The 26321-nt window shown below is 39.8% G+C and overlaps 1 protein-coding gene across 1 annotated transcript in view; it reads right to left on the bottom strand.

Annotated features, from left to right (window-relative positions):
• The window catches only part of LOC123759552 (uncharacterized), a 171262-nt gene that overhangs the window by 66645 nt on the left and 78296 nt on the right, over window positions 1–26321 (bottom strand). The window contains exons 4-6 of the mRNA XM_069334781.1: window positions 24605–24807; window positions 14051–14179; window positions 3851–4019 (exon numbers count right to left, since the gene is read on the bottom strand). Coding sequence (XP_069190882.1) covers window positions 3851–4019; window positions 14051–14179; window positions 24605–24807 — 501 coding nt within the window. The remainder of the gene's footprint in view (window positions 1–3850; window positions 4020–14050; window positions 14180–24604; window positions 24808–26321) is intronic.

A 26321-nucleotide genomic window follows, 5' to 3' on the forward strand; every position in this document is an offset into this window, starting at 1 on the left:
TTCTCTCTTTTAGTAAACGCTAACCTACTGACTTTGACTGAGTTTACTAAGTGAAGGGTCGTGTGGTGGACTTTAGAGAAAGTGAGAGAGAGCGAGTGAGAGAGAGAGAGAGAGAGAGAGAGAGAGACTGAGCGAGCAGGGACAGAGACAGAGACAGACAGAGAGACAGATCGTTACTCTTAAAATGTTATTTGGGCAAAGAACGAATGAAGTTGGTATATTCTCCACGTTACATTAATGATATTGGGTAAAGAACGAAGTTAGCATATTGGTCGTGTTACCTTACAAGGATGTAAGGGTGAGAGTGAAGGCGGGCTTGAAAATTGACATGGTGATCATCCTCTGATGCGTTGTCAGTCTAAGTGAAATGAAGAAAGATATGTGAACAGCGGCAGCAGGAGAAAGGAAAATGATGTTACTTTCCCCAACTATTAAATGATCTGGAGAGAGAGAGAGAGAGAGAGAGAGAGAGAGAGAGAGAGAGAGAGAGAGAGAGAGAGAGAGAGAGAGAGAGAGAGAGAGAGACATGGAGACAGAGAGACTGAGACAGATAGAGAGAGAGACAGGGAGACAGAGACAGATAGAGAGAGAGAGAGTCGCAGACCCTGGCGAAACGCAATGGTAATGGGTGTCCCACCACTTCCGGTGTCGTAGGAGAAATACCCAGACTAGTTGGAAAGATGACCAGTCAGGCTCCAACCTGCGACCAGTACGCTTACCCCGTCGCGACATTGAAAAACGCTTTAGGTAATGGTACACTCCCCTCCTGCAGGAGACTTTGCCCTCATCCTCACACACACACTTAGCTCTTCCTGTAGGGGACGTTAATGGTTTGTCTAACCACATAATGGCCCGCTGCAGTCTCACAACGAGAGTGACTTCTCTCTTTCTTGACCCGAACACGGAAAAAGCAGTCAGGCTCCAACCTGCGACCAGTACGCTTACCCCGTCGCGACATTGAAAAACGCTTTAGGTAATGGTACACTCCCCTCCTGCAGGAGACTTTGCCCTCATCCTCACACACACACACACACACACTTAGCTCTTCCTGTAGGGGACGTTAATGGTTTGTCTAACCACATAATGGCCCGCTGCAGTCTCACAACGAGAGTGACTTCTCTCTTTCTTGACCCGAACACAGAAAAAGCCAGGTGCAGCCCCGTGTCTTTTCCATGCATTTCTTACAAACATCACTTAAGACCTTCCTGTAGGGGAGTCAATGGGTTTGTCTAACCACATAATGGCCCAGAGCACTCTCTCCAGACGAAGGGGAAACTCCATCCAACCCACACCCAAAACAACATAACAGACTGTGTTGCCTTCTCCTCACATCTACACACTAACTCACGATTAAGGCTACGCAAAAACACACATACATATTCTTTTACTCATTCCTCACTCTTCCTTCTATTTTCTTACTCTATCACTTACTATACCACGTACTCTCACACTACCCCCATCTTTCCTGACTAGACACACGCGCGGGGTGGGGGGCCGCACCTGCTCGCCCGCCACTCAAGTCCGCCACGCGCCAAACTTCCGGGAAATCCCCCAAAAACCCTATGTGACTAGACACCCGCGCTGCGACGTTGACCTCGCGCACCACCTGGCACCCAACAACATGACCTCCCCTCTTTTATGACCACATACCCAAACACAACACGCTCACACGCGTTCGAAACGCGCCAAAAATTCCCGAAAATCCCCCAAAAACCTGTGCGACTACACACCTGCGCACCAGCTGTCGGCTGGCACTCCAGGGAGTGCCACCTGACAGCTGGTGCGCGCGGTCGTAGTCGTATATTTCACTACTGGTAAGGTCTAATCTACCTCCTTGGATGTGGGTAGGTTCATTCTTGTTTAGGATTTGGACTTCTGGTAGCTGGTCTAGTAGATGTAGTTTGTGAGTGTCGGCCTCATTTGTTATGTTCGAGCCCAGTGCCAAACGATGATGAGCATTGAAAACACCACAAAGTATTGTGTTTGATGTAGTCGCGTGTCCAAATAACACAGAGATCCATTTCAGCATGTGGAGACCAGTACACATTAAACACTTCAAGTTTGTCGTGTCTTAGCTCAATGGTGACTCCCATTACCTTTGTCCCTGCTCCACAATCGGGTGGTCTGGTTATGAGTGTGGAGATCAGGTCACATTTCACATAGATGGCAAATCTTCTGGATTGCCCGTTAATGCATGGAAGGAAGAAGCCTCGATAGCCTAAGATTTTATGTTCTATTCCGTCTCGAAGCTAGCTCTCCTGTAGTATCAGGATGACAATGCCTTTGGTTGCTGCTATGCATTGCAAGTGTAGCAATTTTGTGCACAGATTTGTGCATTCCATCGCAGGATCTTTAGTCCTCTTGATTGTGGGAACTTGCAGATATTACCATTGTATCCATGGAGTCAGATGAACTCGCCATGAAAGTTGAAATTAGAGATGAGGATCTTGGTGTACTTAAAACTAATTCATCAAGATCGCTTTCAGAAGTACCGAACTCTACAAGTTTTTATGAAAATGTTTCCTGCCCTTGAGTGAGGATATTGTTTTTTCGAATTTCTTGAGCTTATCCCCTATTGTCTTCCGAGTCTCTGTGGTTTGCTTCATACTGTGTTTCGATAGCACACTTTCGACTAATTCCGTGGCCAACGCCTTAAGCACTGCCTAGAGGGTGTCCAGTTGCGCAGGAGGACAACTTACTGCTGTGCTGGTTTGGGGCCTGTTTATTCTTTCGCCCTTACCAGTGGAAACTTGGACACTCTTGCTTTCAATTCCGCCAGTGGGCTTACTGGATGCAATGAGCGGGCGATTACATTGAACAATTTTCTTCTGGCCCCCAGCCATCCCTCTGTCCTGGACGGAGGCCTTCACACCCTCCTCCATGGCCGCTGGTGTAGGGTCATGTGCCCCCTCCACCTGGTTTAGTCATGGTAAACTCCACGCTGTTTTTGTGGGCAGGGAGCAGGTATATATTTTGGTTGACACTTCTGTTCTGCTGTAGACGTGGGGGGGGGGGGTCATTTGGATCCTTTTAAGCTTTTCGGGGCATCTTAAGTTACAGGCTGATTAGCCTTGTATCTATCAAGGCATATTTTCCTGTCGTGGGGCTGGCTACCGTCTCCACACCTCACTACCCACATGTGTCAGTTAGTTCTCACAGTCTATATTTCCATGGTTAAAGTTTCCCATGATAAACAGATAGGATCAGTTTCAGTATGAGACAGAGGCTGCCCTTTCAATTATTGTAGTAACTGCCACGTTGTTAATGTCAAACTCTTGTCTGGTTTTCTGGCACTTAATATAAGGATATATATCACTGCTACTACTATTTTTGATCCTCGCATCATCACGATGCCTGTTATGTAGTCTCTAAACCCCTTGCAGCCCGGAATAACCATCTCCTCGAAACTCCAATAATTTCTTATAAGTAGGGCCACTCTTCCTCTTCATCTCCTTTCCTCTTTTCCTTATTACAGTGTTATCCTGGGGAAACACCGCATTTGTTATATTTGACAATTTCGTTTCAGTCAGTGCTATCACATCCAAGATGTCCTCTTGTGCTCTTTCCCCAAGTTCACTTTTTTGTTTGTAGTCACATCTATGTTTGAGTACATTACTTAGTAGCTGACTCTCTTCTGTTCAGTCTCAGTTACCTTTGGTGTCCTAAGGGGTGAGGGGAGAAGAAAGGATCTGAAATGGGAAGGCAGGGAGGATCATGGGTGGGGGAGCCTGGGTGGGTCTGGGATTGGAGGTGGCATGGGATGCACGTGTGAGTGTTTGTGTGAATGACTATATATAAAGGTCTAATAATTTATTCACTCTCAAATTTGACACAAAAAGTGAAATATTACGTGAAGTTGAGTTTGGCAGCAAAAGTGTGGATGATTCGAGCATCAATGCAATCTATATACTCCACAGCAGTTCCCGGGGTCTCGCTGGCTCTCACGTAGTCGACGTAAGGGAAGTACTGCATGGCTGTTGCTATTCTCAGCTTGGTGCCCATGAGATCTTGAAAGTTTTCTGGTAATGCGAGATTTGTAGTTATTAGTAAATGGAATGTATGAAGTATGCATAGCAAAGCAGACAAGAATAAACTATGATGCGGGTTCTTTCAGTTATATCAAACAGAGAATGAGGAGAAATGTTGTTCTTTGAAAATTTAGTTAGGTGAAATAACCGCTAATGACAAAAAACTACTTAGCCTCCTTAATAAGTACCATTACTCAATATTTACTAGACTAGAACGTCATAATTGTCCTGTATCACGTCTTTTGTTGTTGGTGCTTGTACTCTGTCACGGCCTGGCCCTTAACATCCTGTCATGTGTGTGACCGTGCCCCGGGGCTGGTACTCTGTCACGGCCTGGCCCTTAACATCCTATCATGTGTGTGACCGTGCCCCGGGGCTGGTACTCTGTCACGGCCTGGCCCTTAACATCCTGTCATGTGTGTAGCCGTGCCCCGGGGCTAGTACTCTGTCACGGCCTGGCCCTTAACATCCTGCCATGTGTGTGACCGTGCCCCGGGGCTAGTACTCTGTCACGGCCTGGCCCTTAACATCCTGTCATGTGTGTGACCGTGCCCCGGGGCTAGTACTCTGTCACGGCCTGGCCCTTAGCATCCTATCATGTGTGTAGCCGTGCCCCGGGGCTAGTACTCTGTCACGGCCTGGCCCTTAACATTCTGTCATGTGTGTAGCCGTGCCCCGGGGCTGGTACTCTGTCACGGCCTGGCCCTTAACATCCTGTCATGTGTGTAGCCGTGCCCCGGGGCTGGTACTCTGTCACGGCCTGGCCCTTAACATCCTGTCATGTGTGTAGCCGTGCCCCGGGGCTAGTACTCTGTCACGGCCTGGCCCTTAACATCCTGTCATGTGTGTAGCCGTGCCCCGGGGCTAGTACTCTGTCACGGCCTGGCCCTTAACATCCTGTCATGTGTGTAGCCGTGCCCCGGGGCTAGTACTCTGTCACGGCCTGGCCCTTAACATCCTGTCATGTGTGTAGCCGTGCCCCCGGGCTAGTACTCTGTCACGGCCTGGCCCTTAACATCCTGTCATGTGTGTAGCCGTGCCCCCGGGCTAGTACTCTGTCACGGCCTGGCCCTTAACATCCTGTCATGTGTGTGACCGTGCCCCGGGGCTAGTACTCTGTCACGGCCTGGCCCTTAACATCCTGTCATGTGTGTGACCGTGCCCCGGGGCTAGTACTCTGTCACGGCCTGGCCCTTAACATCCTGTCATGTGTGTGACCGTGCCCCGGGGCTAGTACTCTGTCACGGCCTGGCCCTTAACATCCTGTCATGTGTGTAGCCGTGCCCCGGGGCTGGTACTCTGGTCATATGATTAGATACACGTGTTGGTCAAGGGAGGTATGGTTGATATCACCCTGCTGGTGAGGCTCGGGGACATCCCCCAAGGATGTCATAGACACATCTAGGTCGGGTGACAAAAAAGATATATATAAATACATGACTTCATATAACAAGGTCAATTATTCAGGGAAAACTCCCCGTATTTTTCATAGATCCTCGTCCCTATATATTATTATCAGTTACCAATATGTCTTAACATTCACAAATACTTTGGTGTGGTAATCGTAGGTTTAAGGAGTGAAATGAGAACACATGAAATCATTTGAAACAAACACACATTAATATATTAGGAGCCGTGGACTCTATATATCCCCCACTCAGTAGTTCCTCCAAATACTCTAGGTTCTCCTTCTACTTAAATGAATACAACATTGTAGTTTATCTGAATATCCGGGTGAGTGTTACCCTCTAACATCAGGACCGTCAGTTAACGCCGTCCCCTCCGCCATGTTCCTCTACTGGCCACCGAGCCTGCCGCCTCACCCTCCCCTTGATACCAGATCTTCCATCATTAATGATTAATCTGTAATATTCCCATTTAACCTTACTCCAATGCAACCGGGAGTACCGGTTGCATTAGAGTACGGTTAAATGGGGCTTAAATACGGTTAGAACGGAATAAATATGCTTAGTAGAGTACGGTTAAATTAAGTACCGGGAGTCATATAGACTCCCGGTACTAGTTTCATGGGCGGAGTGATATCAGCGACCCACGGCCTCCCAGCAGCCAACTGCCTCCAGAAACATATACAAACTCGCCTGTTTTCCTATATAGCCTTTGTCTCTTTAGCCAAATTGCTACATAAACTGTCTACACACAAAACATCTCTTACTGGAGACAAGGTTCATAACATCCTACACCTACATCTATTGTATAGAGGATTTATGAATAGTATGGAGTATATACAATCTGAAGTGTAGATGGTATAGAGGACAAGTCGAATTGTTTTCTTTCATCAGTGAGGAAATTGCTAAACGGGAAATAATAATCCAATAAACTTGTGTAGCCAGAATGAATGATTACCATTGTTCTTAAAGAATGCTAAGAGTTTTATTTGATTATTCATTAGAGTCTAGCAGTTTTCAAATACTGCAAGGTTGCAAATGTTGTGCCAATTTTTAATAAAAACTAAAAGGAGCATCGAACTATCCTCCAATTTGCTTAGAGTCTATTGGAAGAAAACAGTTTGAATCGATAACTGTAATTGTCATTTGTTTACATCATCAAGCCGTCCTCTTAAAAATAACGTCGCTTTTCTCTCGTGTGCTCACTGTCGCCAATTTGAAATGAAATCGGCTCACGAAAGTGTTGTACTGTCCCGTCTTCTGTTTGGATCCTCCCGCTTACTCGGTAAGGTTAGGAGATGAAACTTTCAATAAACGTTTTTCATGACGTTCTGAAACCTTAGGAAAATTTCCTACCGTCCTAACCATCCAGAGGACTCTTACTGTTTTGGAAAAAGAAATCCAAAATTTATTTTCAATTTTTTTCATTTTCATATTACGTCCATTTTCAGCCATACGGGCAAACGGCCAAATTCAGACGTAATTTGTCAGAGGACAGATAGCAGTTTAATAAAGACATCAAACCATGGTGTTACTAAGTTTCGCTTGTGAAAATTTACCCTCATTGTATTCCAGTATTTTTTAAACAGTCGATTGCTATGTTTTTATCGTGACTTTACAAGAGCCTTTGATTTTGAGCCTAACAAAAGACACTGAAAGAGTGTTTAGGAGTCTACCATAAGAGTTAGATTAAAGCCTTGATATGTCAAATACAATAGAGAGTTATCATAAATGGGAAGAGTGAGCATATGAAGCCGTTGTCTGTGGAGTGCCTCAGGGCTCTGTCCTGGAACCTCAGTTGTTAGCATATACATAATATAAGCAAATAACGTACTGAACAGCAACACTTTGAATATATGCAAGCGATTCAGAAATAAGGAAATAATGATAATGGATGCAAGATTGGCATCTGCAGCATTTATCCAGACCTTTTTTTAATCTAAACTAATGCAATTTATATCCATTGTTTAATGCACGTTTTGTGAAGCTATTGATGTAACCTTTTTTTTTTTGTTATAAGGCCTCTGACATACACTTTTAATCATTTATATACTTCAGTTATGTCATTCTTGACTCTTCATCATTCTTGTGAATGTTAGTTGACTTTTTAATATATTTTTTCACGTGGAAAGTTTCCTATTTCTGGGGGATACCTTTATAAATCTTCCCTTTAACCCTTCATGTGAATTTATGCCAATTATATATTGTGATAACCAAAATATACTAAATGAGGCCTAAGCAATGTTACATAAAGCTTAAAAATATTAGAAGTTTCATTGCAAATGCTTCAAGAAATAAACTATAGTATGGTATCTTATTCATTCCATATATTTCTGCATTGCTTTTTTAGGGCTTAAAATCCCAACTAGTCAGATCAATTCATATCAAATGAGAAACTTTATTTAAATATGGTAGTACATTTATAACTGTCAAACAGTAATTACAAAAGAGTTACAGCAGAGCATGTAGACATTCTCATTATCAAAATCAGTAATTTAATTAGTAATAACTTATGAAAAATATTTCAATGCCGGCTAGCCTAACATAGCAATCTAAATAAAAAAAAAATACATTTTAGTCATAAAGTAAGTGACATTTAGGTAAGAATTACAAAGATGATATATTGTAAAGACATAATTCATATTACAAAATTATTATGATGTGACGATAAGCAGTAGAGCTAATATAAAGTAAATAACCCCATGATGTTGTATATACTTGCATCCTCGGCATTCTACATCTGCAGATTTTGGGGCTACTGGGGGCCCACACCCCTCCAGGGCTACCCTGGGGCTAACACTTCTCCAGGGCTACCCTGTGGCTCACACCCCTCCAAGGCTACCCTGTGGCTCACACCCCTCCAGGTCTACCTCGGGATAACACCTAACACCTCTTTAAACACGCAGCTCATGTAGCATCGATCTGACTGCAGCTGAAGTGAAAATGCTTTCAGTAATCCATCTCTCCGTGACATTAACACATTAATCGTTGCAATTATCCATCTGGTAGTCTCTCTGCTTTCCCTTCTGAAGAGTTGTTATTTTGTCCTGAAGACCCGCTATCACATTATGAATATCATTCATTCTTAAGTTTCCAGTATCTCTGGAAAAGTAGGATTAACTTGTGATGCGAGAGCCTGAAGAAAAGAGATGATAAAGTTTACTGGATGGGTGATTCCCTTCAGACAAAATTTTATCATTCGTTTGTGAATTATTTTATCAATTTTGTGTGTGGGCATCAGGCCAGGCCATCAGGCCAGGTAGGAGATGGAAATGATTGCGAGGATAGACACAAGATATGTGAAGAACATTCTCCCCATTCATTATTAAGTTTACCAAGGAAATCATTTTGTAGGTCCACTATAGTTCACACCCATATAAGCTTAGCCGTTTACTGTAGCATTATTTTTCTTTTGACCAGTTATCAAGATGACCAAATTCGCTTATGATGACATTTGTTCTGACAGTAAGGTCTCTAACTTCATGAGATTTAAAAGTGATCCACTTTGAGGATATAATATTTCCTAGATGCTTTTCAGATTACTTTACTATAATCTCTCTGCCAATTAATTTTAGATTGGGATCTCGATAAAACGATTCCTGTTGAGTTTAAAGCAAATACAGCACACTTTGCCGGATTGAACGTTTTGTTGTATTCTGCCTGGGATCTTTCACATATTTCTATCAAATGTTTTAATGGTCTTTCGTTGGTGCGATTAGAGCTAGATCATGACCATAACAGAAACATTGGCCTTAATACTTCCTATGCAACAAACAGCTGTTCTGTCTCATGTTATTATTGCCGTCTCGTTTGGCGCCTTTCTCGGCATCTCCTTGTTTTACTAGATGGACCAGAGAACGTTGCTTTCCAGTAAATCCTGAAAATGTGTGGTAATCTGAATGAAAAACACATAGGAATTTTCTTGCAGATTTCAGGAAAATCGCATTGAAAAGAGAGGGGGTAGTACTGGGTTACAGGCTTAGCTTAATCCTATCCAAACGAACCTAAGTTTGTCCCAATCCACAAAACATTACGCTTTTAACTGTGGGTGAGACTAGCCCAAAACGTCTGACCTTTAGCCTGGGACAACGAACAGACAAGCAAAGACATTATCATATAGAAATACATTTCTTCTTTAATTTCGTTTTAAATGACAATATTTGATAATTTTTGTACACATTGTTATAACGTCAAAAAGTGATTTACATAATAATATCCACCATATCACATGCATTAACCTTCCAGTGGCTTGTTATATACTGGAGTTGATAGCCCACTTCACACACAGCTTCCCTGTGTCATTTCAAAATTTTCTGCTTTCAACAGCAACCCTATTGTGCATTAATTGTGTTCATAGAGTGTTATTAGCAAATTTGATGTTCAGAGAAGAAAGAAATTCTTGTTTTTCGAGCAGTTAAGGACTTGCACAATAGAATTTTTTTAAATTTCTCCAGGCCTTACATTAAAGTTTGTTTCCAGTATTGAAATTTGTATGTTACCATAGCATGTTCACCATTTAACTGTTACTCACATATACCTGCATCTAGATTTTACCAGTTGGTTTTAGTGCTAAAACCATATTTCCTGCATTACCACATGTTGAATGTTGAATTATTTTTTTGAAAATTGTAATTACACTTTCCAGTTTTTCTAATCTAATTTGTTGTGCTTAGCCTGGTTCAATTAAAGACATAAATCGAATTTCAAGTTCTATCCATACCAGATTGCTAATTTAATTCACGATTTTGCTTGTTTTACAATTATTCTGTTGACTAACTACAATTTAAATTTATTTTTATTTTTTGAGCCATGTATTTACTTGACCCACGATTGATATTTTGATTGTTTTTAGTTTTGTGCATTCTATTTTTCATGCCTATTGCGCTTAATTATAATTTACTATCAAACATAAATTTCACAATATTGACAACACCTGCCACTGTTGCAACTCCTCCTGACTCAACTGCAGCAGTTGCTAGTACTGATTTCCAGTGTTCTGCACAGGAAATGGTTATCCCACTTTTTGCTGGTGAATCCCACTTATTAGAAACATGGTTTAGCATAGTTGAAGCGCAGACCAAAGCTCGCTATTCCAAGCTTTCTGATGGTGTTTATTTAGCATTCGCTAGCCCGTCTATTTGCATCACTAAAGGTGATGCTTGTGTAGTTATAGATGAGAAATCCATTGTTAGTCTCCAGTCATGGGAAACATTCAAAGGTTTTTTCCGTCGTCGGTTCGTTAACAAAGGTGACCAGAAACCGTACAGATTAGTTAAGAACATTGCTAATGCCACAATGCAACCTGGTGAGTCCTATAAAGTGTTTACCAGCCGATTGAACCAGTATTTGTATGCCTTAGAGACTACTATGTTGAGTTCATCATGGGTGGATGAAAACAAAACACTGACCCCACTGGCAATGGCCAAAATGATAGCATTTGGGACTTTAATGCATTTTGCCCCAGAACACACTAAACCTATCCTAGAACAGCAAAATTTAGGATAGCACGAAATTGGTGAAGTGTTTGAGACCATGAATAATGCTGCAGACAAGTTAGCTCCCCAAAATAACTTGCTTGTTGCAAGTGGCCAACTGTTGCCACCCCGCTGATACTCATACTGGATCTTGGTCGCAGAACCGCATCAATGGTCGTAGCCAACAGTCAAATTCTCCTCCTCATTAGTTACCGAGATACTCGAGATCACGATCACCCGCTCCCTCATATTGGCATAGTGGAAAGACCAACCACCTGGCGATGATCTAGGTCCGCACCTAGATCATCACCCCCTAGAAAATTGTCTTGGTCTCCTCGTCATTCTAATAACTATAGGCTCCCATATTTTAAGTACCATAAACAAGTTGGTCACCACAGTGCAGATTGTAGAGCTCAGCAAAGGACATCCCCACCTCATAGCTCCCATGGTCAGTCTTGGCGAGGCGCACAGCGTCCAAAACATTATCAGAACTCGCAAAAACTACAATAATCAGCTCAGCTATACTATTCGGTCAAATTATAATATTCGGTGACAGAATGCTGGAGCTCAGAATGTTCACTCCACGTCGTTGGGAAACTCCCAAAGCCAACCTCTAACCAATTCAAGTTAGCCAGTCCTAGTGCCTTCCCTGTGTACTCAGTAGCTACCCAAAATAGATTTGAACACTTGACAGAGGAGGACACTAATACTAGACCAGTTGTAGATGTTGACAGAAACACAGTGAATTTGACCCAAACCAGACACAAACAACCTAGGCACCATAAGTCACAAGTAGTAAACTGTACAGTTTCAAGTGATGGTCCTCTCGTATCTGCTATTGTCCATGGTAGAGTTTTAAAAGTCTTTTTCGACTCAGGTGCAAAGATCAATAATGTCAGCCTTCAGCTCCGATATTGCAAGTAAGGAGCCTGTTCCAGTAAGAAAGTCACCCATACCTTGTTTGAATGGTGTCTCAGGAAATAAAGTATAAGTTAGCGGGAAATTAACCTCCCACTCAAGTTAAAGGACATCACGATATCTATAACATGCCTAGTTGTTGACAGTATCCTTTTTCCTGGTCACATTTTCTTTGGTTTGTACACTATGATTAATAAAGATATTGCATTGTTTCCCCAAAGCGAAAATGTCCAAAGAGCTGGCAAGCAGGGATGGAAGAGGCACGGATAGGATTAAGGAAAACATGAAGGAGGATTAGGAGGTTGGGAGGAGAGTGGGATGGACAGGGTAGTGGCCTAACCACTTTGGCTTGGGGAGTGATTATGAAGTGATATGAGTTGATATGTGTATTAATAAGGGGCAAGGCTGTGGTCATAAATGATGGTGATGATGATTTTTTTTTTATAAATGATTGAATGATTGCTGGCTGCCAGTAACAGAAAGCTGTAGCTGTTGCACAACAGGAGGAGAGAAGTTGCCATGCGAGGACAGAGTTCTAGTCTTGGTGCTGCATCCGTAGAGCAGTGCTGTGGTGACTTGTATATGTATTGTTGGTTTAGGATCTTGTAGGTGATGTATACAGTGAAATTGTCCTGGTTGGTAGAGGTATTGGTGACTGATGTTGACTTGTTAGTTCATAGCTCGTTCTTGTTAGGTGTATAAAGGATCAGGAGGTTCCCATTCATCGTCCTCCTCACGTGGTAGGTTACTAAGTATTCTGGGCTGAGGGTAATTCCTGTTGTGGATGTACCGCCTGACTTTTTGCTGTAGTGACATCCTCCTTGTTCTGTGAGGCTGGTCTCGTATTTCATAGTTGGTGGGTTGTTGTAAACCGTAAAGGGATCGTCACGATTTGGTAGGTAGGTGTACTTCATTACGCTACACAAGCGTAATTCCCCATTGTTGGAAAATTAGTATCAAGGACCACGTCATACCCTTGTGTAGCATTTATCGACAAGGTCATGACTTCTGCCTTCAAAAAGATAATGTTAATTTTGTCGACAGACGACTTGCTAGCGTAAGTTTGTCAGATCCTTATCGCAGAAGCATACCCGAGAAAACAGGTACTCAACTGAAGCATCGTAGGTGTGCAGTTGCTCAGGAGAGTGAATATCTCCTCCTAACTGATTCTCGTTGTCATGCTCGCCTAACGGCTTCCATCTCTTAAGTCAGTGGTTCCATAGCTACTGACACTGTGCTGCACTCTCATTCGCTAACAAGAGTAAGAGTTACGATTCAGGGAGTGCCTGAATCTTTTGCTCTTTATTACTCAAAGAAAAAATATCCCAGAAATGGCAATATGTGAATAATAGATCCATTTGCATCGAACATTAAAGATAACAATTTAAGCGTGAATGTAAGAGAAAGACTCATCAATATATCATCCGACGACAGTCTCAAAGCTAAAATCCAATCATCTTTATCAAGATCTCAAATTTGGCTCTCCATAAAAGGTGAATATTCATTGCTGAGTGACAAAGCAATGGAAATTTTGATTCATTTTTCAACAACATATTTGTGCAAAAGACATTTTCATCTGTCACAGAAATTAACCCCTGGTACCTGTCTCGGCTTGAAATAAATACGGCTGTCCATCTTGCAGTAACATCATTAAGCCAATAATCCATAAACGTCTTTCAAACAACCAGGAACAAATATCACACTAATGTGTGTAATACTGTACTTAAATAAGCTTCAACTATTTTGTAGTAATTAAACTAACTTTAAAAATTTTGTTACAATTAAACATCCGTTAAAGAATAATTGTTACGATAAAATAAGCACTTATAATTTTGTTTCAATTAAATACGGATTTATAATTTGTGTTATATTAAATAGGTACATTTCATATTAATAAAATCGAGGTTCTTTCTTCACTCTTTCACAAATGTATTTATCTTTACAAAAAAAATCATATTATTGATCCACAGGATTTAAAATTAAGAATTTAGTGGTCCGTGACGTTTGTAAGGTTGGCGACCGCTGGTCTTGATCACCAGTGAAGCACTGGAAGGTAAACGTGAAGCTTCATTCAACCATTTGAAGCTCTATATGAGGCATTACTGAATTATTAAATTGTCGGTTTGATGCATTAGTGAAGCATTCTCAGCCTCCACGAAATGCAACACTGAGAACTTAATTTTAAGTCCGGAGCATTATATAGTTTGGGATGTTAACAGCTTACCATGGAAGAGATCTTTACGGGGAAGCATGTTAGAGTTCGAGGTCACTTTGTGGAGCAGCTGGATGCTGGCCTCCCCGGAGTTGCAGTACAGACATCTGCGGTACACCAGCACTTCCCAGTGTGTTGCTGCTGTCATGGAGAGAACAATCATACAACTGTAAATATATCCAGACGACTGAATGTCTTTGACTGAATTGTAAATATATCCAAGGACTAACTGTCTTCGATTGAATTGTAAATATATCCACTGGATTATCTTGGATAGCAAATAAATACTAATAATAGTGAGCCATGACGAGGAGTTAAATCTAGAGTTCATTTATAGAAGTAGAGACCTGTAGCTCCATCACAGACAACCGAGCCGAGAACGTGTTTACAAAATTCATCATATCATGTTCTCCGTCAAAGATTTCGCGAAAGCAGAGAAGTGATGACTCACAGTTATACACAGCTCCTGGATGATTTCTGCCTAGTGCAAGTTGTTTCATCAACAACATCAGCACCTACACACCCGGAGTCAATATTTAAAGTTTAAGTGTTGCTCGCGTTAATACGGGTTGGAATAATAAGTTTTGTGGTGGGGAATTAAGAGATCACTGCAAAAATTTATTTACACATTTTTCTATTTAATTATCAAACGAATCAAGCTGTTCTTCCTCTCAGATTTGTAAAACTCAGAATATGCAAATTCTCCTAAATACTTGTTGTCTCTCTTTACCGCCTCTTCTGCTGCACACAATGAGCTCAGCAATGAAGTATTATAACAACACCTAAGTAACTCAGAGGACTTACCTTCACTTTAACCAATAGTTAGGGAACTGTACTCAACTAGTTGTACGCACCTGGCTGTGCTTGAGGGGGCGGGGTTGAGCTTTGGCTCTTTGGCCCTGCCTCTCAACTGTTAATCAACTGGTGTACAGATTCCTTTGCTTCTCTAGTTCAATCATAACTATGTTTGAAACTGTGTATGTCGTCTGCTTCCACTACAACACTGCCTAATAAATTCTATCTGTTAAGCTGGTCTGACCATGAAAAAGTTTGTTCTAACGTCATTGTGGCTTATTTGGGTACTCAGTTTCTACCTGTGTCCCCTTGTTTGCATACCACCGGTGTTAAATTGTTTATCTTTATCTATCCAGTCAATTCCTCTGAGAATTTTATAGATAGTGATCATGTCTCTCCTATCTATTCTAGTGTCATGAGGTTTAGTTCCAGTAATCTTTCCTCGTAACTTATTTCTCACAGCTCGGGAACTTGCCTGGTAGCATACTTCTGAACATTTTCTAACTTCGTTTCGTGTTTGACTAGATGTGGACTCCAGGCTGGAGTCGAAAAATACACTGTTGGTCAGACATATGGGGTATATAAGGTTCTGAATGATTCCTTACACAAGTTTCTGGAGGTAGTTCTTATGTTTGCCAGCCATGCATACGCCGTTGATGTTATCCTTTTGATGTGGGCCTGAGGGGATAGGTCTGGTATGACATCAATGCCCAGATCTTTCTCTCTTCCTAACACCTGAAGGATTTCCTCTCCCAGCTCTCTTGTGTTTGGCCTCCTGCTCCTTACGCCTGTGTTCATCACTTTGCATTCGCTCGAGTTAAACTCTTTTAATGTTGGAGTTTAGTAGTAGTAGAGTTTAGTTTAGTAGCAATTTGTTAGGCCATTCCTTCAGTCTGTCCAGGTCATCCTGAGCCTCTAGGTGTCGTCCTGTCTTAATCCTTATCATAATTTTAGCATCATCAACAAACATTGAGGGGAATGATTCAATACCTTCTGGAAGATCATTCACATATATCCAGCCCATTCTCCTGTTTTGGTAGTACTTATAGTAACGATGAGGACTGTCGGATATATATACCGATGTTAAACGAAATTAGAAAATAGAAATCGGCACTACTGAGTTGGACAGACCGGAAAACTATTTTTTACTCGTTGTGGGGAAAATCTCCTAGCAGGAATTTATTTATTTATTTAATGAGTTATTAAATATTTATTAATTTAAATATTTCTAGTTTATTTATTATTTATTTATTTTGTAATTAAAGGGGATTGTATGTTCATAGTTGGCATGCTAAGAACCTCCCTTTACAACCTGGGGGGGGGGGGTGGTTTGTAATAGGCTACTCAAAATTAATCGATTGGCTCAAATTCATTACTAACGGTAAGTCTACTATTTCAAACTAAGTTAATTATAATATAGATCAGAGCTTAGCTGTTATGTAGACTGCAGCCTGGTCAACAAGTCATGAACATGTCCTGATCAATTAAGCCGCATCGCCTCGTGGTCTAGCAATAATGACGTTAGGGCGAGCTCCGTGTTGAACCAAGTAATTTGTTGTCAATGCCTTTAGTTGTCACCGGTTACTTGCCGGAATAGTACATCATAAAGGATGCCACAACAACCTTATTACAGATATGACATGCCACTGGATATTATGGTATAAATGGGAGAAGCAGCTTTCCTGTTTCAGGTACTTTTTGCATCTCTTAACTGTATCGACATTAACTAATGTTATCAGGCCTGAAATATTTAATAAGAGGTCAAAATAAAAACAATGTACTTCCCAACAACTGGTGAGGTCACTTTGCAGCTTCACTCCAAATAACTCTTGGATTTCGATAATTGGTAGAATGTGTCTCACGGCCAAGTCTACTTAACGGCGGCGCTAGTGCAAGTCTCCTCCCTCCTCCCTCTCTGCTTGGAGGCATCCAAAATGGTTCGAGTTTTATTTCGTCAGGAGAGACATTTATTAATATTTTGTTTGTAAATATTCTATGAGATGCGAGGAGGTGTTTTTTTTATCATATAGTCATCTGGCAGATAGTTTTTAAGATTTAATAAATATCGGGTGATGTGGCAAAGCATCCCATTTTCTAAGAGAAACAATGAAATCTGAATTTTATTTGAATGATTCACTATGCTATTCAGGGTTAGTTAGTGTTAATATTTGCCTAACATAACAGCAATTGGTTAGTATGCTCGGAGTTAGTATTTAGTGTCGGAAAATTACGACACTTGTTTTGCAAAGACAAATTAAACTAACCTAACTTAACCTTCCTAGGCCTCAGAAATACGATATCCGAGGCCTAATATAGTACATATTTGTGCTATACTAGACCTAAGAATATTTAAGTTGTTTTTAGCTTCATTTTTAATAAAAAAATCCTTAGTAGTAAGTATACAACTATCTAAGAGCTAAGTGAGTAAAAATTCGTGACTATTGACCATTGTCACAATAGGTACTTTCTAAACAGGAGGATGGGTTGGTATATCAGACAGAAAATAGGGCCGAGTACAGAACCATGCGGGACTCCACTGGTGACATCACGCCAGTCTGAGGTCTCACCCCTAACAGTAACTCTCTGCTTCCTGTGGTTTAGGTACTCTCCCTATCCATCAGAACACCATACCACTTACTCCAGCTTGTTTCTCCGAGCTATGCAACAGCCTCTTATGGGGTACTGTTTCAAAAATTTTCTGACAGTCCGAGAAAATGAAGTCTGTCCAACTTTCTCTTTCTTGCTTAATGCTAGTTGCTTGGTCGTAGGCATGGTGGAAAGTCCTTACATAATATATTATGTGACACATTCCTATGACTGAAAATATATGTAGCCATGTTTTATTTTATTTATTTGTATTTATTTATATATAAAAGAGTTCTTACATTCTTGTACAACCACTAGCACGCGTAGCGTTTTGGGCAAGTCCTTAATCCTAATTTTACGCGGAATACGACCCGTTAAATCGTTTAACAACCAGGTACCCATTCACTGCTGGGTGAACAGAGGCTTCAGTTAAGGATGGGCGTCTAGTAAATCCTCTCAAGGCAAAATACAAACAGAGGCCAAAGTGTTCACGAAATACCAGGTGCGTGTGTTTTTATTCGCCATGGGGATTGCAAATCCCAGAATGGAAGAATGTTACATTCTCTGAGTATCAGAACACGAAAATAACTTTCAAGAGACTTCACCTCAACAGCTGGCATGATACTCAACCACCTCGGTATTGCAGTGACTGTCTTGTTGCCCCACTAATATTAAATACAAGTGTATATGTGGCAAGTGTTTTGTCATCCAGTACAGTAAGTACTCTCTCTCTACCAGCTACACCAGTTCCTTGGATTGGTATGCAAGGCACACTGAGTGCAACATATTAAACTGATACTTGTCACTCTCCAAGTTCCAGACGTCCTAGAAAATGTTTTTTTAGGAATCATCTTCCAGATAATCCGTCTTGCCCTCAAAAGGATCTCATCACATTCGTGCTTATCTTGTTGCTCTAATGGATTTCCTTCAAAGTGGAGGCTCCACTACCTACAAATACACTGAACAGGACATAAATATCTGCCAATGTTGTCTGGTACTAATTGATGTTTAACAGGTAGTGCCAGACTATCTGTTTAACACCAGTACAAGGATTAAAGGTTAGCTTTTTAGCTACCATTAACTTTTAACTTTTAACTATGGGAGCCGGTCGGCCGAGCGGACAGCACGCTGAACTTGTGATCCTGTGGTCCTGGGTTCGATCCCAGGCGCCGGCGAGAAACAATGGGCAGAATTTCTTTCACCCTATGCCCCTGATACCTAGCAGTAAATAGGTACCTGGGTGTTAGTCTCCACCTGGAGGTGGAGGCCTGGTCGAAGACCGGACCGCGGGGACACTAAAAGCCCCGAAATCATCTCAAGATAACCTCAAGATAACCATCAAATCATCACATTTGGATTTCCAATCGGGTAGAAACTTAACTGTAGCCAGACGTCTTCTAATGATTTAAATAAATGATTCATACCAAGAAATGCTTCCCTCATATTTAAAACCAATAAGCCCATGGTGGGTGTATTGGCCTGCGATGCCTTGTTGTAAACACACCTGTCATTGGTGATATAATGAGAGCAAGACAAAGGCAAAAACCAAGAGCTAATACAAGTTCTCAACATGAAAAGCTTTCATTATTAGCAGGATTGCTTTATTTTCATTTGCCATTGTCTAGTACTGTTGAGGAATTATCCTCCACTACTGAGGCATCATCTTCAACTACTGAGGTATTAGCCTCAACTACTGAGGTATTAGCCTCAACTACTGAGGCATTATCCTCAACTACTGAGGTTATTATCCTCAACTACTGAGGCATAATCTTCAACTACTGAGGTATTATCCTCAACTACTGAGGCATCATCTTCAACTACTGAGGTATTATCCTCAACTACTGAGGTATTATCCTCAACTACTGAGTCATTATCCTCAACTACTGAGGTATTATCCTCAACTACTGAGGCATTATCCTCAACTACTGAGGCATCATCTTGAACTACTGAGGTATTATCCTCAACTACTGAGGCATTATCCTCAACTACTGAGGCCTTATCATCAACTACTGAGGCATCATCCTCAACTACTGAGGTATTATCCTCAACTACTGAGGTATTATCCTCAACTACTGAGGCATTATCCTCAACTACTGAGGCATCATCCTCAACTACTGAGGCATCATCCTCAACTACTGAGGCATTATCCTCAACTACTGAGGCATCATCCTCAACTACTGAGGTATTATCCTCAACTACTGAGGTATTATCCTCAACTACTGAGGCATCATCCTCAACTACTGAGGCATCATCCTCAACTACTGAGGTATTATCCTCAACTACTGAGGCATCATCCTCAACTACTGAGGCATTATCCTCAACTACTGAGGCATCATCCTCAACTACTGAGGTATTATCCTCAACTACTGAGGAATTATCCTCAACTACTGAGGCATCATCCTCAACTACTGAGGCATCATCCTCAACTACTGAGGTATTATCCTCAACTACTGAGGTATTATCCTCAACTACTGAGGCATTATCTTCAACTACTGAGGCATCATCCTCAACTACTGAGGTATTGTCCTCAACTACTGAGGTATTATCCTCAACTACTGAGGTATTATCCTCAACTACTGAGGTATTATCCTCAACTACTGAGGCATTATCTTCAACTACTGAGGCATCATCCTCAACTACTGAGGCATCATCCTCAACTACTGAGGTATTGTCCTCAACTACTGAGGTATTATCCTCAACTACTGAGGTATTATCCTCCACTGAAAGTAAGTCTAATCACTGGTTCGTTCGATGAATTTTGGGTCGTTAATACCAATGAACTTCTTAGTGCTTTGCCAGGCTCTCTAACGCTAATTCAATTCCATTGATACAAAGGGAAATTAATGCTGGCAATATCTGCAATGTCTTGCAGACATGCAACTGAGTCTAACTCTGACCATTAAGGGTCAGTGATGCTGTTTGTCTCTTTTAGGACCACACAGCCTTCACAGTCAGAATGATCAGGAAACTCCAGAAGAAACTCTACGTTCCTTCTGGTCGTTCCAGCGATATCTCCTACACCTGTGAGAGAGTATAGTTAAGTGTCGAGGACCTCTGTTGTTTAGTGCGTGTTCTTGGATCATGACTGTGGGAAAAACCTGCTGGGATTGATATAAGAGGAGACTACTAGAGACTTGGACTGAATAAATTAAAAAATTACTGTCTGCAAATTAATTCCAAGAATCTCTAGCTAGGGACGTAAATCCTAGCTCCTCTTTTCCTAATGATAGATTGTGGGCTGTAAGGGACAGGTGGGATGAATGGATTAGTTGATAGAAGTTCCAGTCCACCTGTAGACAGGGATCTCACATCAGCTTGTATATTATACAAGGATAAGATTTGATAAATTCAGTTATATGACTGAACACTGGCTCTGTTTAAATCAGAGATTTAAACATACATTGTCTAACCTAGCACCATAACTAACAGCCAATAGCTTCTTATACTATAAACAAATTAAATTGCAAAGGTATAATAAATGACTTTAAATGTAGTCTAAGCACTTAAGTAAGTACTAGATATTATTCAATTAAATGAACTTGTATGATAACTTATAAATTAACTAAGCAAGCAATTGTTAACTTTATTTATATATTCAAATATATATGCAGACATATTCAATTTATATGATTATGTAGTCAGCTTGACTGAATCTTTTTCCACACAATGGACACTCATGAGACTTTATTTAAGCATTGCGACTGAATCTTTTCCTGACAACTGGACACTCATGAGGTTTAGTGCCTGGACAAGGACTTGCTGCTCATCTACAATATTAATAAACTTATTGAAATGTGAGGCTTAGCCTCGCTTTTTAACCAACAGACAGATTTATAGGATATTAAAGTCACACAAGCATACAATTGGCCAATCATATACCAAATAACCTTCAATATACTTCTCTGCCAGTCGGGGTGCCTGTCTGACAAGGAGCCAGACTGATTAACTCTCTCTTGTTGAGTTTAGGCACGATATTTTGTCACAGCGTTGCTGTATGATGTACTGGTAGCGTTGCTACGTGATTGTCCCTGCAGTTGCAGAAGAATGATAGTTGCTGAAGATTAGGAATGAAGGTGGTGGAAACCGTGTCACTATGAGCTCCACTATACACTCCTATTTTATATAAATGTTCTAGGATTTTCCTTGTAGAAATTGTCCAGGTACTCCCCCAATTCTAGAGAGTGTTCACTGGTGATAAAGATATTAGATAAGGTGTCCTTGAGCTGGTAATGTTCGCTAAGGATCCGTCACACGTGTTCACAGTTGTCAACAAACGTGTGGTCCTCCTCGGCTCTCGTGGACGCTTCTGCCCCAGATCCCTTCCCATGCTCCCCGAGCACAGAAGTCTTCTATGAATATTGATTGATTATTTTTACAGTCTAGACTTATGATTGAGATAAGATGTAATTATAATATAATTTGATATAGGATATAAAGATTATAAGTAGTACTTGATAGTACCACTGATTCTTATTAAGGATTCGATTTTTATCCCTACCAGATATCGAATCAATGTTCCAATAATTTTTTAATTATAAAATCCTTCTAGAAGTTTCTGGATCCATAAGAGATCATGCACAAAATCACGTAGGCATCTATAGGGCCCTATGCGTACGGGATCCAAGTGGCATTATCTTCTAGGATCAAACTGTATAATGAATCTATAATGATTCTGATATGATTTTAGATATGATTTTGATATGATACAGAAATTATACATTTCTTAGATGATAATTAGATATGGTGGGTAAAAATTTCCCACAATGACTACGATACCTCGAGTTTCATTTAATTTATTTTACAGTTATTACAATATGTCTAATTGAAGTATATTATAATTTCGTTGTGCAGGTTTGGGAGGTAAGTAAGTAATTATCAATAGAAGGCACCAAACCGGGAAGGCTATGTAGCAAGGTTTGGGAGGTGATCCCTTCAATATTTTCCATATCTAGTTTATAAATTATCTCTCTTGTGTCTGTTTCAGTGAGTTAAATTTTGAATGATTTTAGGCAGTAGGTTAAGTATTTCACTAATTGTATTCATGAAGCAATGGTCTCTGTTTGTTTTCGAACTGCTACCTCGCCTTCCTTAAAGGGATGTGAATATCGAACAATATTTCATATGAGACACAAGGACTGATATATGGAGTACTAACAGTAGCGGCCTTCCTTGTTTCCATGTTCTCAGTATCCACTCTTTCATATTCTTTGGCCGTTGCCCTGTTTGTAGTGTTGTGCTCTTTATATCATAGCTCTTCTCAATTCATTAGTCTAAAATCCTTGATTTATTAATTTTTTCTATCAGGAGATATGAGAAATTATGTATCTGGTTCTCATTTTATGATTTCAGTGTTTGCATTCAGAATTAATTGGAATTTATCACAGTTGATGGTAATATATTTTGCTCGGTGGAAAACCTTGTTATCATCTAATACAATTTTGCGCTGTCCTCTTTTATTGAATTTATTTATGGAAAAGATGATAAGAAACTTGATCCTCATCATTGTGGGACCCAGCTTATATTATTATGGCTCCAGGTTGTCTAATTTACCATCAATTTTTGCAATCTCTATGTTAGAATATTTAAAACCCACGTCTCTTCCCTATTTGTTATTCCCCTACCTTGAATTTTATGGGCTATTACTCCATTGTTGCATTTATCAAATAGTTTGGAAACATCTGTGTATATTCCATCTTCATTTCTTCTTCAATGTTTTCTTTTTACTTTCTCAAAAACCTTAATGATGTAGGATGCTAGTAAAGCAGGTAACATTTTTTTATCCAATACTTTACTTCTCCTAGTGCAGTCAAGCGTTTATATATAAATCTTATATATAAGCGTTTTAAGATTTATGTATAAATCTATATAAACAACAAAATCCATGACCTGGACCGGAAACAAGTCCGTGAGAATATTGAGTGTTTAATTTTCCAAGTCTGGAGTTTAATGTCTATCAAATGAATTTCTGTGCAAAATTTGAGAGAATGAAATTGTAGGACATGCTGCTCTGTATATTGGATCAAAATAACAACAAAATCAAATACAAACTAATAGAGATTTTGGCCTTTTGAATCAAAATGTAATATTTAATTCTCTAATATAAGAAATTTACGTCTAAATTTCCCTTAAAAAATGCTGCAACCAAATTTCTTAACAATATTTAGGCTATTGGAGTTTTATTATAGGAAACGAATAATAGCTGGCACTTCAATAGTATTAAATTGCTAATATATGCATTTTCTAAAAACATAATATTTAGTCTCCTGATTTGTTTTGTATAAGAATCAAATATAGTTAAGAACCTAGGCTTTCTATCAGTATTGAAAAAATAGATAAAAAATTTATCCCCTGTATACAAACAGGAAAGCTCATATAAATGGGGAAATATTTTTTTCCATAACTTTGTCAGTATATTAACCAAATGCTGAAAATGTTAATTTAAAATCAAATATTTAATAATAACATTAGAGGATCATGTATTAATACATTTTTGTTGTTAGGAAATCGTTTATGCAATTTTTTTTATATTTCATACTAATATGCAAGAATGATATAGAATAAACAATTGCGACCAGACTTAAATAACTTGGCAAAATTGTTGAACAAATTGCAGAAAAGTTTAGATATTGATAAATTCGAGGAAATATATATCAGTCACTCTAGATTTCAACGCAGTTTAATAAATTAACATGTCCATCCTTCAATATTGACAGTACTAATAGCATAGTCTAGCATACTAAATAGTATACCATACACAAATGTACTGTTGGGCTTTAAAACGTAAAATTTTTGTATTACTGAATTATGCGAAAATGCAAACTTAAAAGTGCTAGTAAGCACAGTGATGGAGCCTGAAATCTGCATGTATTTGTTAGTGGCCTTAATGGGGCCCGAAGTGTTCGTGAACAATTTAACACTTCAACTTTAATAAATAAGTGAGAACATCTATACATGAGTGCCACAGTACACTTGCATTTAGATTGACCAAACCACACACTAGAAAGTGAAGGGACGACGACGTTTCACCCCATCTTGGACCATTCTCAAGTCGATTGTGACAATCGACTTGAGAATGGTCCAGGACGGATCGAAACGTCGTCGTCCCTTCAATTTCTAGTGTGTGGTTTGGTCAACATATTTCAGCCACATTATTATGACTCCTCGTCTGCACTTGCATTTACTGACATTCCTGGTTGATGACCTTCTTAAGGCGTGAAGCAGGGTGTGGTGGACAGGTGAGGAAGGTGTGGTGGTGGAGAGCGAGGTAGAGGGCGTGGAGGGTGTTGCGGAGACTGTGGTGGAGGAGCACCTCCCTCACTCCCGTCCTCCAGCCCACGGCCACCACCACCGTCTCCGGCAGCTTCCACAGTCCAGACATCTGCACCAACCTTTTTATTGGCAAATAATATTAAATCTTTACAAGACCCATATTTGTAAAGCAATAAATCAGTAACTACATTAAGTAAATGCCTGTAATACCTACATCATCATTTTGAAATATGTAACATGTTGTATAATACTTGTTAGTTACATCAATGAAATCATTGTGGTGGTCAGTGCTAACATTGTCAATGTTACCTATTAGATGGAATGGAATGCTACCAGAACAATTATGCTACCACACCGACGTCCCTCATGATTACACATGAGGTATTTACACAGACTACCACACCGACGTCCCTCACACTCACACATGAAGCATTTACACAGACGTATGGGCGTGAGTGACTGGTTCACCATTACTCCCTCCCCTTATCAGATACGGAAATGAATTCACATGAACAAATGCTCATCCGGGAAAACAAAAGCAGCCCAATTGTCATGAGTAACATCCAAGGAAAATATAGAATTGCAGATAGAATTGCTAATAAAGAAACTGGGTTAGAGGAAAAATTGGCAGAAGTACAGCTGCACATGATTACAATAACGGAAACGAAACTGACAAGCATTATAGGAAATGTAATTTTCCAACTTGGGTATCAAATAATAAGGTAAGATAGGTAGCACAAAAGGGGAGGGTGTGAAACTCTGATGTTACAGCAACACTAGAGTTTAGAAAAACTACAAATAGCAGCAGGAACTGACAAACCAGCGTATATACTAGAATAGTCAAAGTGGGAAGTATGAAGATAATGTTAACAGTGATTAATAATCCCCACCAAACAATAGAAGGACTACGGAAGAAGGAAATACATCAATATTATCTAATTCACTGCTATTTATAAATGAAGACTCAGTAATTTATTTCATAAACTTGTTTACACTCCACAATTTTTAATGAATCAGTCAAAACAATTGAACCATTACAATGTCTGAAATGAACAAGCACTGCATTAGACTCTTGACCTGTCCTAATATGTTATTCGTGTTCTTTTGTTCTATGAACACGATATTTACCATTTTGGCCAACATAGAACTTATTACAATCTCTACAAAGAATTACATATGCACTCAACCATGCAACTACTGGGTTTGTTTTTATGAGTGCTTATATGATATCAAGATTTATATATGTTACATTGATATTAAATGGTTTCAGTAGTTTTGGAATTTCTTTGAAGTTAACTTAAAATAACAGAATTCTTGTATTCTTCTTTATTTTCAAAGTAAAGAGTTGTGTAAAATTTGGCAAGTTTTATCAATATATGACTTTGGGTATTTAAAAAATAAACCTTGACTATATATATATGACACTAATTGCATCATACAAACTCAAGACTACATATCCTTACAGCCATCAGCAATATACATGAAAATACAACTTATTTTACTCTTTGATAATTTGATGAGTAAAGATTAACATAATATATAACATTTGTTGTTTATCTATATAAATAAAAATGTAAATGTTCGTAGGTTCAAAATCACTAATCTCCGAAAGTTCTTCCCAATTGCTTTGAAA

This window comes from Procambarus clarkii, chromosome 32, assembly GCF_040958095.1.
Source record: "Procambarus clarkii isolate CNS0578487 chromosome 32, FALCON_Pclarkii_2.0, whole genome shotgun sequence".
In the NCBI taxonomy this organism is placed as follows: domain Eukaryota; kingdom Metazoa; phylum Arthropoda; class Malacostraca; order Decapoda; family Cambaridae; genus Procambarus; species Procambarus clarkii.